At 37.4% G+C, this 16,138-nt stretch overlaps 2 protein-coding genes across 6 annotated transcripts in view; one reads left to right on the forward strand and one right to left on the reverse strand.

Moving 5' to 3' along the window:
- Window positions 1-569: 569 nt before the first annotated feature.
- Window positions 570-11,879, forward strand: LOC135222269 (uncharacterized protein KIAA1143 homolog). Of its 3 annotated transcripts, none has more exons than XM_064260388.1 (6): window positions 570-678; window positions 1,545-1,707; window positions 2,861-2,923; window positions 3,579-3,702; window positions 5,793-5,997; window positions 9,173-11,879. In XM_064260388.1, the coding sequence occupies exons 2-5, from the start codon at window positions 1,588-1,590 to the stop codon at window positions 5,969-5,971; spliced, it is 486 nt and encodes a 161-aa protein (XP_064116458.1). In that variant the 5' UTR covers window positions 570-678; window positions 1,545-1,587; the 3' UTR covers window positions 5,972-5,997; window positions 9,173-11,879. The 3 variants fall into 3 exon arrangements, with proteins under 3 accessions (XP_064116458.1, XP_064116463.1, XP_064116453.1); XM_064260393.1 differs by lacking the exon at window positions 9,173-11,879 and adding an exon at window positions 6,521-7,488; XM_064260383.1 differs by lacking the exon at window positions 9,173-11,879 and having other exon boundaries at window positions 5,793-6,141.
- Window positions 11,880-12,141: 262 nt separating this feature from the next.
- The window catches only part of LOC135222243 (titin-like), a 156,978-nt gene continuing 152,981 nt past the window's right edge, over window positions 12,142-16,138 (reverse strand). For all 3 annotated transcript variants that reach the window (XM_064260376.1, XM_064260371.1, XM_064260365.1), the window contains exon 17: window positions 12,142-12,462. In XM_064260376.1, the coding sequence (XP_064116446.1) occupies window positions 12,389-12,462 (74 nt within the window). In that variant the 3' untranslated portion in view covers window positions 12,142-12,388. The remainder of the gene's footprint in view (window positions 12,463-16,138) is intronic.

The following is a 16,138-nucleotide window of genomic DNA, read 5'->3' on the forward strand; positions in this document are numbered from 1 at the left end:
GAATTCCTAGTTGTCTCAGATCTATTTTGCATTCCTGGCGTCAGTAAGAGATTGAACAGGTTAAGGTAAACTAAAATAAATTAGAAATTACTTTAAAGAAAATTGATACCAAAAACACTGAAATGAAGTATTTAATGAGTCAATTTAACTGTCGATAGGAGAGAGAGAGAGAGAGGAGAGAGAGAGAGAGAGAGAGAGAGAGAGAGACGAGACGAGAGGAAGAGAAAGAGGAGAGGAGAGAGAAGGAAGCGGAGAGAGAAGAGAGAGATGAAGATGAGGAAGAGAGAGAGAGATTGGTACAACACCTCAAGACAATGCCGATTGACGTAGATAAATTTGAAAGTCCGGAGAGTTTCAAAGTAAACTGAAAATATGGAACGTTATTTACAAACTAACCCAAAATACAAACAATATCAAGGATTTATCATAGATTATAATGATAAAATAGTTTATTTTTAAACCTCCAGAGACTATTTTCAATGACCCTGGTATATGCAACGCTAGAAATGAATCAAAATCAAGGATAAAAATAGAAAAAATAAACCTTTTTAATTTAATGATAAACTGGAATTGGAATGAGGCGAGGAGGGGCAGTTCCATAACCACCAACTCCTAGATTACTACTACTACTTTACATATCTTGACAGCCTCACCATACAAATTAAATCCGTATTTAAAGTGAGAATTATCGTGATAATTTAATTTATTTATCTAAATAATACTTATTTGTCATATTTATCGACTGATAATAATATTACTTAAGTATTTAGATCAATATTATCGGGGCAGACATCTTGGTTTTTATTACCTTAAACCCTTAAGCTCGGGGTATTTAATATTTCTTATACTAGGCTATTTACCCCCATGGGGTAGGATACCCTCTTGGGAAATTAGGGGGCGGGGGGTGATATGGGTAAACCGAAGCATAGTAAAAAATGTGGTGAAATATTTTCAAAAATTTTTTTTAAAACTTGTAGGATAGAGCTATGGGGTCAATCCGGGTATATCCCAATACTAATACCTAGCTCCGCATTGGGTATTTCCTTGTTAATTTCTTCTATGGCATTTTCGTTGTGTAATGAGAATTTACCTCTATTTTTCGTTGGTCGACCAGAATTAACCTCAAAACTGATTATGTTTTTGTATTTTTCGTTGGTCGACCAGAATTAACCTCAAAACTGATTATGTTTTTGTATACCGGCCACCTGGAATGGTACCACGCGTGCATAGCGTCACAGGGGTACATTTGGTAAAAATAGTGGGGGTCCCCCCCTCTCAGGCTAAGTAACACAGCCTAACTAGGTCAGATTAGGTTAGGGTTACATTAGGTTAGTTCAATTCCTTTGATAATAGCTACCTAGATGTCCTTAGCCTCCCTAATGACTTCCGTATTCACGGAACCGTCCATTACAGTCCGTGAGAGGAGTCATTACTCAGAAATACCTTTGCTTTTCACATTGAGCCTATTAATTGAATTGAAATTTCACATAGAGCCAGTGTAGGCTAGGCTAGTCATAACTAATTTTTGGATTCACTTCATACAGGTGAAGTCAGGCTCTTTGGCTGTTTGAAGACTCGTGATCAATAATGGCCAAGTGGACTGGAAAGCGTACGAGCGTGATGTACACGAAGCCTGAGGAACCTTCGTTCTTGAAGAAGTTTAAGGAGCGTGTTGGGTATAAAGAGGATGGCGGTCTTTCAGATAAGGTATTTCCTCCTTTTAGACTAACGTAATGATATCTTAGTCATAAGTGAATGTATGTAAAAAGTAGTATCTTTAAGACTTACATACCTTTGTAGGTAAGATTGTCATATTTATAAGAATTACGAACCCTTGTGTTTTTGGGCTTAAACAACTGGGTCGGATGGATTAAGTTAGTATTGTTAATTAGATAAAAGTGTCTGAAAATGAAAAGGATAGACAATTGCTCTCCACATTTATTGACAACTTTCCTTGATGGAGAAGACAATCACTGATTGGAGCCTGGTCATTTATCTCTCCTTTCTGAGGAAGTTTGTAATTCAGATTTTTTTAGGGTTGGAAACTGCTTTGTCCTTATTGTTTGTTTGTATGGTGTTTTTACGTTGTATGGAATCAGTGTGTCCTTATTGGATCCCAACAGAGAGGCCAACTCCTTATTTTGATAAATGCCAAGACTGCACATTTCCGTATACCCACCCAAGGTCTTTATTGATGTGGGATAATGACAAACTGGGAGAAGTTGCATCCTCAATCCAAGTAGGAGGTGAAGAGTCCTTCTCACAGATTCTTGGATTAGCAAGTTCTGAAGGCATCAACACAGTTCCTGTCTTGACAGAACAACCTATTTTGGGTTAAGCAGATTGTACTTGGTCACCTGTCATCTCTGTTAAACCTTATGCCTCTGTTGTGTAACTGCCCAAGCTGTTAGGACAGAATAGCATTTTGCCAAAGGTTGACGGTGATGAAAGGGTATGGTACCTCTTTCCCCTTATCTATACCTGATGGGAACCTGGGCACCAAAGCCATCCCCTCTAAATAGCTACGTTTTCAGGTTGTCGTAAAGTAATGGGTTTGTTTTGAAACAAATTCATTTTAAAGGCAAACTTACTTTTTTTCATACAAACCCAAAACTCTCTCAATTGCTGCTGGTTAACAGAAATTCTTATTCTGCTATGGGAAAACGTCTGAAGATTACTTAAATGCAGATTTTGTGTGTCCTAAATAGTAGTACTAGGTTTGCATATAAAAAGTCTCAGAATTAAATTTGTGGTGTAAATTAAGCATTTACATAGAATTATTTTAGCCACTTATTTTTAAAGTTGCTTTTACCAGTATATATTTTATGAGGATGGAAGCACAATAACTTTTTTTTTTCAGTTTGCAGCAATGCCAAAGGCCACAGATGATGACTGTGAAGATAAGGATGATGAACTTCCACAGGTGAGTAAGCAATAAGTATGTTTTATGTGATGGAATGGAATACAAAATTTAGACCAGTGGCCGAGTGCTGGTACCTATGGAGTCATTCAGTGCTGTGAAGGAAATTTTGGGTAAAAAGGCTTTAAAATTGTAACAGAAGGAACACCTCACAGCTGCGCTACAAAACAATTGTTAGGAGCGGGTGGAAAGTAAGGTGGAAGAGAGAATATGATTGGAGATACGGTAAAAGGAATAAAACGGGTTGCAGCTAGGGGCTGAAGGGACGCTTCAAAAAACCTTAAGTAATGCCTACAATGCACGGTGTGCAAGGTTCACTGACAGCCCTACCCCCCCCCTGCTTTGAATTTTTTCATACTTTAGGGCAAAATCACACTGCTCAAGGAATAACATCTTGGTAAATGCTTAGTCATCCCTTCATACAAAGTAAGTCACTGGTTTCATTCTACCAATTTGTTTCAAGTACTTTTTGAGGAGTCACGACATCATATTGGTCCTCAGGATCTTGATAATGAAGCTTTTCTTGAAATTGTGTTAATCATGATGTTAGTTATGGTCTTTATTTTAATAACTGGGCTTGGTAGTCAAAGTCGTGGTGATGTCTCGTACAAAGAAATATTAACGTGACTCATTCACTAACCGCTTCTACTCTGAACAGGTCGTAAGTATCAGACCTGGAGATCTTACACAGGAGGAATACGACCAACTTCGCTCTGAGGGGAAGTTGGACGATTTACTGCAAGAGAAGTCTGAAAGCAAGGAATCCAAATGCAAAGAGGAAGGCAAGTTAATTGTTTTCAAGTTGTTGTTTGTACACATCAAGTATATTCAAGGTCATTGGCCAGATTTGTTTTTTGTCTTCCAAAGGGAGAGGAGAAGATCTGCCGCCTTGTATATTCACCTTCATATACATGTTCAAATGCATCTTTTTAATATATGGATGATTACCAATATTTTTAATTCTTTCAGGACTGAGGACAGTTCACAATATGATTTGAAATTTTAATGTTATTCAAATTGGGAATTTTCCGTCAATGATTGTGTATTGGGCAAACATTTAACGATATGTAGAAAAGTAGGCAGATTTTTACATGATGTACCTATCAGCTTTTCAGTCCATGTAGTGTGAAGACCACTGACAGCATTTTATTAATGCTGCTCTGCCTGGGATTTTTTTGTTTTGTTACAGACGCCTAAGTGCTGATATAAGTCATTCTTTATGTACTTATACTGTCAGGAGTACCTGGTTTCTCATACTTTTTATTTTTATTTTACAGAATTCTAATGTATTTTCCTTATGATACAGCACTAGACTAGTATGATCTTAAAACATATACTATTGCTGCCTTATGTTTATTTAATATTTACTCTGGTATGGAAATATACTATGAAATGAAATTACTATTAAAATTTTGTTAAGATACTGTACTAAGAATATATTATTTGATGTCATCCAAAAGTAATTAAAGTTTCCAATGACCTTTATAGAATAGAAATCTACTAAAGACACTGGTAGCATTAAGAAGTCGGGTATAATCTGTAAATATACAATAATTTCAGCAAGTTAGATTGTTTGAATATGTTTTCTGCTCTTATATATCTTTCAGATGTATGAATATGAATTATTTAGTTAATGTATCTGAAGACTTACAGTATGACCTCTGTTGAAGTAGGCGAGTCATCTCCTTATGACAAACCTAATAATTTATTTGGGTTAGAAAAAAAAGTGTAGTGGATGCATTATACAAATGTAATTCCTCTCTTGCTCATTGACTTTCCCATTTCTTAAACCTTAGCATGGCTTATCCCTTTGAATTGACTGATAACATTAGGGAACTTCCAATACCAGCTCCTTGAGTCGTCCTTCTGCACTTCTTTGTAGGCTCTTCCATTACTATGATAAACATCTTAGGAAATTGTAGCCAATCACTGACGGACACCAATTTCTCTCTAGTTCTTCTTCTGGTACAAAGGACTTTTCCCTGTCTTCATTCTAGATCTTGTGTTATAGTAACATGCAGGGAGCTAGACCTAATCTTGTTGTGCCGCACAGCTTTTCACAACACATCAGTGGTTACACAAAAGCCAATGTTGTACATCACAACAGAGGCACTCAATCCTCGAGTTATTCACTTATAATACTTTCTAGACTGTCAGTTATATGGATCTTGATTTATTCTTAACACTGTAGCATTGTAGACAACCTTCTCTATTTGGCCAGTGGCTTCTGGATCAAGACCATATTCAGCTAGTGGTGTTTAATGACTCCAAACTCTTGAATTATTCTACATTCATGAAGTGTGTAATATGACCAGTTTAAGCACAGGACAATCTTTACCAAAGAACTTCATCCTAAATGCATAGCTACTTTCAACATTAATTTCTTTCATATAAGTATGATACCTGCCCTACCAAACAAAGGTTTGTACTTCTTAGGAATGCCTAATGGCCAAATGTTTTGTAGAAGCTTATTGTCTGATGCTGTCTGTCCTCTCTTCCCACTTATTTCCTATAGAAGCATCAGTTTGGAAGTGAAGATTCATGCTGAGTATGGAAAATTTTGGGAATTCACCTTACATAAGTCAAAGCTGTCACTCTTTTGGAGGACACGTCTTGGTAAATTCTTAACCTGTCATTTCCTTTGCACATACAATATAACGATGATTATCTATGAAACATTTACAATTCTGTAAACACTAATATTCAGTTCCAGTTAGCCTGGGTAGGTAATGTCAAGTAGAGATGGGGTCGAAGGGAAACTGGGAAGAACTTAAAGGTAATGCCTACAGTTCACTGATGGCACTACTTCCCTCTGGGGATACAGATATACTTTTTGAAAACTGATCTAATTTTGAACTGTTTCATATTTTAGACCCACCCCCTGATGGCAAGATCATTTTTCGAAAGCCGGCAAAACGTGCCATTGAGGATGGGCAGAAGGAAGATGGGAAGAAACTGAAAAGTGATAAATCAGGAAAGGAAAAAAAGAAAAACAAACACAAACTTAAATTACTTTCTTTTAATGAAGACGAGGAAGAGGAGGATGATTAGATGATATTTTTGTACTTCAATAGTTGGTAAGATTTATAGTTTTTTGCACTAAATTTTTCTGTAATAAGAACATTCATCCTTTACTATTACCTATTTTTTTCTATAATGTTTAGACTTTGGATTTTCCTGTTCATCTTAATGTAACAAAACAATAAATTTTATATGGTGTAGTATGCAGTACCTTTGTCCTGCTTGAAATACAATCAAAATATTTGTAAATTTTTAACTGTTTCACTGTTAAGAGCAGCTCTTACAAACGAACACGACCAAAAGTCTGAGGAACTGCGGAATCTTCCCTTGGTATTCAGCATATGCATAGGAATAGTTGAAGTCCTTCCTTCTTTACCTAATACTGTGAATCTGAACCAGGTTATCAGTTATAAGAAATTCTGAATCTGTTCACTTGCACAACTAGGAAGCGAGTAGATAAGGCTTTCATTGTTGACATAAGAATTCTCTAGTATTAACAGATGGCTTTAAATCTAATGGTGCCACATTTGACGATGGTCAATAGTATAGGTTTTGACAAACCTTACTCACTTCATTTAGGTACAGATGTGGTGGGTTATTTCAAGTGATGAAAACCCTTCAAAGTTGTACACCAGCTTCATTACAGTTGTTTCTCAAGATGATGTTAATACACCTCGAGCATTTTGGGCGGCTAATTACGTGCTTCCTCATTCAAATGGTGCTTGTAAGTTTAGAGTCCAGACTATACTCTGTATTGTTGCTGGGCTTAATAAACAAATTAATTATTACAAATTATTTTGTGAATTATATAAATATAAATGACTATTTGATGCGGTCTATAGCAGTCTTCAAAAAGGTACTCACATACGATGTAAGCTTGTGTGACAGAGCTAACTGGCATTTTGCAAGTAGCAGCTATGAAAATTTTACTTCAACTGCAGTTTAAGAATACAGTGGACCCCTGTATCGCGTTCTCCAGATTCGCAGACTCATGCAATCACGGATTTCCCTCGGGAACATTTTCCCCCATTATTCACGGAAAATTTGCCTATTCGTGGTGTTTTTGTGAGAAATATCCATTTTTTTTTTTTTATCAATTTCATCATAAAATGCACTTTTTGTGATAAAACTATTAAACAAACCAAGTACAGTAGAGCCTCGGTTCTCGACGATAATTCGTTCCAGAAGGAGCGTCGAAATTAGATTATTTCGAGAGCTGAATCAAGTTTTCCCATAAGAAATAACTGAAAATGGATTAATCCATTCTTGACCATCAGTTATTACCCTAACCTTGCCTTTTTATACAATACATTACATGTAAATTACAACTAAATAAGTTAAAAGTTAAATTAATATCATGTTAAATGTGTATTTATAATTTTAAATGTATAATATACAGTATAAAAGAAAACTAGCCTGCGTCCAACCGATTGTTGACCAAGTGCCCGTAGTGTAGTGGGTAGGCATAAAACGTGTTGCTAACATAATTAAAACATTGAAAAGCAAGTCTAATTATTACAGTAAATTAATAAACTATTAAAATTAAACCCAATTTATATTTATCAAAAACTCGCAAAAATTTGCCTACAGTAAGTCGGCATTTAAGGAAACAAACCATAGCGCAGCCGTGGTGGTTTATATCGGGACTATGGTAGTAAACAAACCATATCTCGCTTTAAGCCTAGAAACGTTTACATTCGATATTAATTTATGGTAAATCTTTTACGGAGTCGACTGCAATACTGTATACAAATTCGCTTGAGAATTATCTTTCAGTAAATGTAATGTTATGATACTAACGATTTTGTTTCATAAATGTCCTTATAAAAAAGGTGCGTCTTTTACGGCAAATTGTCCAATATCAGGGCTGGTTTCAAGCTTATTAGACTTTGACAATTATTATGGTACTGCATGGTACATATATACATACGTATAAGTAAAAGAATCTTCTTAATGTCTTTAATTACTATACCATTACGTACCAGCATCTCTTGAGTTTAATATCAAGCTAACCTCTTTTTTTTTTACGAGGACGCTTATAAACGAAGCATACAGATTGCGTTCGTTAACAGACCTCATACATAAACATTGACGTCTTTTTACAGCAGACATAAAAGAATCTTCCTAATTTCTATAATTATTCTATACCATAGCGGCTTCTCTGATTAAGCTAAGGCTAACCTCCTCTTTACCAGCAAGCTTAACAAAGATTAAGATTGCGTTCACTACCGAACGGCACACGTTACGTATGTGACAGTGGTTTCACTACCAAATCTCACACGTAAACAATGACGTATTTTTACAGTAAACATAAAAGAATCTACTTAATTTCTATAATTAATGTATACCGTAGCGGATTCTGAGTTAACCTAAGGCTAACTCTTCTTTACTGGCACGCTTAAAAAGCTTAGATTGCGTTGCTACCGAACCGAACATGTTACGTATGTAACTGGTTTCACTACCAAATCTTACACGTAAACATTGACGTATTACAGTATAACATAAAAGATTCTTCTTAATTACTACACACTTAATATGGCATAGTGGCTTCTCTGATATAAGCTATGACTAACTTCTTTACCGGCAAGCTTAACAAAGCTTAAAGATTGCATTCGCTACCGAACCGCACATGTAACCTACGTACGTAACATTGCCTTCACTCCAAACCTAACACTTAAATACGTATTGCATTTGCTACTGAAACGCGGGCCTCAAGTGTGAGCATGGTTTTAGAATATGTCTACGCTTGAAAAAAAATCAGGCAAGGGTGCTTGATTAAATCTTTTTTTCGCTCATCACTTTCATGCAGAGGAGAGGATAGACGAAACTTCAGGTTTATTTTGGAGTTGGAAATGATGGAAACATTTTGAAGAAGGAAAATGCGAGGTGCCATGTAAACACTTTTCCATTATTTCAGAGATTAACAATAGCAAAAGGTTTTAATAGATAGCCAGTACTAATGTTGGGACCCATGATGAATCAAAAGGTAACTGCGTATAGAGTTGATACCACCGAAAAAGCAAACTAAATGCGCGCAAGGTGTACAAGACACGACACGTTTGAATTTTTGTAAACATTAGTTGCGGACTTTAAACAATGCTGAGTGTTGTCACCAGTGTTACCAACCGTTTTGCTAAATTATGCTAGTCGGTCCAAGCAAGAATTTATGCCAAATATGGTGCAATTTTGTGCCAGAATTATGCTATTAATCTATCATTATCTCATTTGCAGGGGTCTGGTACACATCCCCCGCGACCACTGTACTTTCCTTCAATCACAGAAATGCATTCTGGCGTGTAAAAACCAGCAGGGTGTTGCTGCAATACTTCTGTCAAACTAAAAATGATGTTTACTAGTGCTGACAGAAAAGCTTGAGTTTTATTTTGAATTTCAATAGAAATGCTGCTGTGCAGTTGAAACAAGTTAAATTATTACTGTTTTTATTACTTTAATAAGTGAAAAGGCTAATTTTACCAATATCACCAATTGTGCTTTTGAAAACTTGTACAATAAATGAAACATTATTCAGCAGAATTTCGGACTAGTATTACAGGACTAAGAATGATTTTGGTTCATTCTATACTGAATTCTACTGACTTATTTGGATTTTTCAGTCCAGCTCAAAGGGAGAATATATCCAGTAGGGGAGTATTACCATCAGGGCAGAAAGTACTTAAGGGGGCCAGCCGGAACCCTTATATATGGGGATATAGGACAAAAAATGCAGTCATGAAAAAATTCATGGAGCTTCATATGGCAATTGAGAATATGTATACGACATATTTCATCAAAATTCCTTACTTTCATAGTTACAGGGTAATTAGTAAATGTAACTCAATAAGCCAAAAACATTGATCCGTACAAGAAAATGCAATATTTCGTCTGTTATCATAAATTTTGATTATTGTCAAGGAAATTATGATCAATGGCATCTGTAGAGATTCCATGAGGGAAGTCAGTCAGCTACCAAGAAGTACAAACACTACTCAGAGCGTGCACAAACCCAAAGTAGTGTACATGTTCGAGCTTCACCTCTGACATTCGCTTGCTTTTACATGTTTATCTTTGTTTCGACGAGAATTTCATCATGCCAATGATGAAAAGACAAGCAAAACATCTCGCTAACATACAGACGAAGAAAATTCGCTCTATGATTACAGCATATCATAATATACGCAATATTAGCGTAGTTAGTGAAGAGAGAGGGGGGTTGCATAGTAAGTAACGGCCCTGTCTTCCATGACACACGTCACACTGCATCCCAGACTACGATCTTTGAGCAAAGGGATCTTCATTTATGATAAATAACATAGTTTTAGTTTATTTATGCCCAAAAAGGAATATAAAATTCACAATAATCATGATTTATTAACATTGTAAAAAGAGAGTACACCTCTGACATTCTCTTGCATTTACGTTTGTTTATCTCTGTTTCCGCAAGAATTTCATCATGCCAAATAGGAAAATACAAGGAAAACATCTCACTAACATACAGAAGAAGAAAATTCGCTATACTAAGCCGAGTTAGTGAAGGAGAGAGAGAGAGTTGCGTAGGAAGGAGTGCCCCGTCTTGCCAGACGCAGTGCCCCAGGCTACGATATACTATGAGCAAAGGGATAATAATTTATGATTAAATTATGATAAATAACAGATTTGGTTTATTAATACACAAAAAAGTAATATACATTCATAATAATAATTATTTATTAACATTGTCTTAATAAAAATACGAAGGAAAACTTTGAACGCCTGTATCTCAAAACTATACTTATTGACCTTCAAAATCTATCTTCTTACTTAGTTTTAAAGCTATACCATTGAAATTTGATATATAACTCAAAAAGACATTATAGAACAATCAAATCAAGCCCTTTTTTCCAATTTTTGTTTCGTCTTTTTTTTTTTTTTTTTTTTTTTATAAATTTTTTCTTTTCAGATTTATAGGGTTTATTTTTTACCATAATGAAAAATTCATATCTAGCAAAATAATGACATTTAGAAAAAAAAAACTCCTCATTCAATTGGAGGTCTACATCAGGTCTATATATGGTAGTAATCCCAGGTCTTAATATTAAATATCAAGGGACGAGATAGAATTCGAAAATTGGTTATTTTCGGGATAAATTGCCCTGGCGTCACAAAACCGAAGGTCAGAGGCAAAAATCATATGCGGTTGGGAGATGTCCCAAGTCACCTTATTAAGTGGTATGAATATCAAAGTCCTGTCCTTAAAAAATGGCATTAGCCGGCCGGCCCCCTTAAGGTTCTACACAGAGTCCCTGCAAAGCCCTTCATTCCTTCAAGTACTATACGTACTGTACCCCTTTATATTCTCTTTCTTCCATCTAACTTCCCACCCTCCTTTAACAATTTCTTCAACATTATTTTCAGTACTGAAAGACCTCAATCATCCAAGAACTTGGCCTTTGGCATCAATTTTAAATTCTGGTTTCATAGGGGGAAATATGAATTAAATTCTATGCTATATAAAGTTTTCATATATATATATTTTTTTATAAATAGTACTTCATTAATCACTTAAAGTTTTGATACAATTGTGTACAGTTCCAAAGGAACAAATGTCCTAGAAAAAAAACTTCAATTATATTACTTTAAGCCACAATTACATAATACAAAAGTCTAAAGCATCCAGTAAATTTATAGAAAAATAAATCCTCTAATTGACCTTACAAAATGATGTAAGGCATCAATAACAATTCATGCTATTTGTAGAATAAGTTATATGAAGGCACTAAAAATTCCTGCTATCAGATTAAATGAAACTACAAAAAATTCCTAGAATTGTCAATTCATAATATACTGAGAAGCATAATAGTAAACAGAAGTGAGTGAAATAAATAAACTGTCATTGTAAACAAGACAAAATCAAAATCCTCAAAGAAAAATTTTTGTTAACGAGTTAATTCCCTTGTTTCAACTTGTTTCAAAAATAAATACAAAACCTGGCCACATCCTTTAAATAAAAATAAATAATTCAAACCCACTGTAATCCACTTGAGACAAGGGAAGAGGTGAGTGATCTAAATAAACTGCCATTATAACAATTCATGCTATTTGTAGAACAAGTCATATGAAGGCACTAAAAAAATCATACTCTATCAGATTAAAAGAAACTGCAAAAAATTTCTGTTACTGTCAATTCATAATACCGAGGAGCATATAGTAAACAGAGGTGAGTGAACTAAAACTGTCATCATTAATAAGAAAATCCTCAAAAGAAAAATGTTTGTAACAAGGTACTTTCCTAGTTTCAAAACTACAAAACCTGGCCACATCCTTTAAAGAAAAATAATTAATTCAAACCCACAGTAATCCACTTGAGACATGAGAAGTACTGTCAAGATATTGTTTCAGCTGGCAGTTAAACTGATCTTCTACACCTGCATTTTGCAAGTGGTGGTGATGGTGGTCTTCAAATCTTCAAGACTACAGCTTCTTCACATAGATTGTATCATAGTTCTCCTCTTGTGAAAGGTCAACAACTCTCCTCTTGTGCATCTCTGGAATACACAAAATATAAGTGGTCATAAACAATCGATCATTCAGTACCTAAGGGCATTTATCAACACTACCAATGTACTAAAATAAAAATTATATTGTTATAATACAATAAAGTTTTGTACATACTTACCCGGCAGATATATACTTAGCTATAGTCTCCGACGTCCCGACAGAATTCAAAACTCGCGACACACGCGACAGGTATGCCAGGTGATCAGCCCATTCCCGCCGTTGGATGGCGGGACTAGGAACTATTACCGTTTTAAGTCAGATTTTCTCTTCCACCTGTCTCCTGAGGGGAGGCTGGGCGGGCCATTAATCGTATATATCTGCCGGGTAAGTATGTACAAAACTATTGTATTATAACAATATTTTTGTACATGCAACTTCCCCGGTAGATATATACTTAGCTGATTGGCACCCTTGGAGGAGGGCAAGAGACAGCTACATAACAAAATAGTTATCAATCTAAAAACGGAGAAAACTACATACGTTGTAGGTAAATTAAAAAACAACCTTGGTTCCTACCTGATATGGCAGAAGACTTCATTGATACTGTCTATGAATCTGCTTGCCACAAGAGTTTCAGAGAGGATGAGACCTATGACTGACAACCCTTTCGGATCATACCAATGGGGGCTTACCCGCTTACTTGGCAGAGCCTTGTCCTGGATCATACCAATGGGGGCTGACCCACTTACATGGCAGAGCCTTCACCTGTATCTTATCAACGGGGGCTAACCCTCTTACATGATAGAGCTTTAGGTAACTAAGACACTACAAGGAGCACAACAACCAATCCCGATCACCTGACCACACTAAAATGTTAGACCTACGACTTGAAAGGGGTTCACCTCTTGAACCCTCTCCCAATCGACCTAATAAGCACACCAAAAAACCATTAAAAAACCTAACCTAACTACACTAAAAAGGATTGGGTTCAGCTCCCTGTCCCAGCAACGAATCCGCAGATACGTAAGCTCCTAGAGTAAAGCATTTGTCGTACGTAACTTGAATGTCTCTCAAGTAGTGAGACGCAAAGACCGAATTGCATCTCCAAAAAGTCGATTCGACGAGAGTCTGTATAGACAAGTTTTTATGGAATGCTAACGAGGTAGCCACGGCTCTTACCTCGTGAGCCTTTACTCTAAGGAGGTCAAGGTGTTCTTCTTTACATGTTAAATGGGCTTCCTTGATTACGTCTTTAATGAAGAATGCCTGTGCATTTTTAGAGATTTGCCTTTTAGGATCTCTAACTGAGCACCATAAGCTTTCCTTATTACCTTTTAGTTTGTTCTTTCTCTCCAAATAAAATTTAAGGCTTCTAACTGGACAAAGAGCCCTTTCTTGTTCTGTTCCCGTTAGAGACGAAAGTCCTTTAACTTCGAAGGTCCTTGGCCAAGGTTTTGAAGGGTTCTCATTCTTCGCCAGAAAGAGAGGTTTAAAAGAACAGAAAGCTGAGTCATTTCTAAAGCCAACATTATGTTCCAATGCTTGTAGCTCGCTTACCCTCTTGGCTGAGGCTAAAGCGACCAAGAATAATGACTTCCTAGTTAAGTCTCTAAACATAGCATTACGTGGAGGTTCAAATTTGGGGGTCATCAAAAACTTAAGAACCACATCTAGGTTCCAGTTTGGTGCTCTAATGTTCTTCGTCTTCGCCGTCTCGAAAGATCTAATCAAATCATGAAGATCTTTGTCTTCTGCGATATTAAGGCCTCTATGTCTGAAGACTGAAGAAAGCAACTCTTATAGCCTTTATCGTTGGAAACTGCTAGACTAAACTTTCTCCTTCAAGTAAAGGAGGAAATTGGCTATATCAGTCACAGAGGTACTGGAAGAGGATGTTTTCTGGGCTCTGCTCCATCTGCGAAACACCTCCCACTTCGACTGGTAGACTCGAATAGTAGATGGCCTCCTTGCCCTTGCGATAGCTTTCGCAGCTCCTCGAGAAAAACCTCTCGCTCTGACAAGTCCTTCGATAGTCTGAAGGCAGTCAGAGCGAGAGCGGGGAGGAGGTTTTTGTGATATCTGTTTCGCAAGTGGGGGTTTGTTTGAGAAGATCGCTCCTGTTTGGAAAGCGATCTCGGAAAGTCTTACGATCCATCCCGAAAAAAAAAAAAAAAAAAAAAAAAAAGAAGAAACTACCTCTTGTACCAGTTTTGGCGTCCGGCCAGAACGGGGCGATGAGGGTCAGTTTGGCTCCCTCTGCTGCTGCAAACTTTCTCACTACTTCTGAGATGATCTTGAATGGCGGGAAGGCATAACCGTCTATTCCGGACCAATTGAGAAGGAGACCGTCCACCGAAACCGCCCTTGGATCGGAGATCGGGGAGCAGTAATTTTCCAGCCTGTTGTTCCAATGAGTGGCGAACAGATCTATATTTGGTCTCCCCCAGAGGTTCCAAAGTCTGTTGCAGACCTCTGGATGTAATGTCCACTCTGTCGGCAGCACTTGATCCTTCCTGCTCAGAAGGTCGGCCCTCACGTTCTTCTCTCCTTGTATAAATCTTGTGAAGAGAGTGATCTTTCGCTCTTCTGCCCAAAGCAGTAATTCTCTCGCCTTCTCGTAAAGGGAGAACGAGTGAGTCCCTCCTTGTTTCTTGATATAAGCTAAGGCCGTCGTGTTGTCCGAATTGACCTGCAGGACTGCACCTGAGATCTGAGCCTCGAAGTGTATGAGAGACAGGTGAATCGCCGCCAATTCCTTTAAGTTGATGTGCCAGGACACCTGTTCTCCTCTCCAGGTGCCTGACACTTCTTCCTCGTTTACCCAGAACGTGGCTCCCCCATCCCGGACTCTGAGGCATCGGAAAATAACACTAGCTGAGGGCTCGGCACGTGTAGAGATACTCCTTCGTCGAGTCTGTCTGGCTTTATCCACCAACGAAGATCTTCCTTTATCCTCCTCGAAATCAGAAAGGAATCTGACAGATTTTGGGACTTCTGATCCCAATGATCTTTGAGGTAGAATTGTAGAGGCCTTAGATGAAGCCTTCCTAGAGAAATGAACTGTTCCAACGAGGAAAGGGTCCCCAGAAGACTCATCCATTCCCTCGCGGAACATTGTTCTTTCTCTAGGAAGGTTATTACTTTCTCCAAGCAGCGGTTTTGTCTTTCCTGTGACAGAAAAGCATAAAAACCCCGAGAATCCATGCGAATCCCCAGATAAACGATGTTCTGCTGGGGAATCATCTGGGATTTCTCGAGGTTTACTAACAGTCCTAAGTCTTGTGTTAACTTCAGAGTCAAAATTAAGTCCTCCAGACATCTTGACTTGGGGGCCCCCGAAAAAAAAAACTGGGCCCGTATTCAGCCAAAATCGTCTAGAATACAAGGATATCCGAATCCCTTTGAGATGAAGCCAGTGAGCCACATTCTTCATCAACGCTGTAAATACTTGTGGGGCTGTTGAGAGTCCGAAGCAGAGGGCCCAAAACTGAAAAATCTTCCCCTGAACCATGAACCTGAGGTATTTTCTGGAAGATGGATGAATGGGCACGTGGAAATAGGCATCCTGAAGGTCCAGGGATACCATCCAGTCCCCTGGACGAAGGGCTGCTAACACCAAGGATGTCGTTTCCATCGTGAACTTCCTCTTTGCTACGAACACGTTCAGGGCACTCATGTCTAGCACTGGCCTCCAACCTCCCGAACTTTTCGGAACCAAAAACA

Source organism: Macrobrachium nipponense, chromosome 20 (genome assembly GCF_015104395.2).
Source record: "Macrobrachium nipponense isolate FS-2020 chromosome 20, ASM1510439v2, whole genome shotgun sequence".
NCBI lineage: Eukaryota > Metazoa > Arthropoda > Malacostraca > Decapoda > Palaemonidae > Macrobrachium > Macrobrachium nipponense.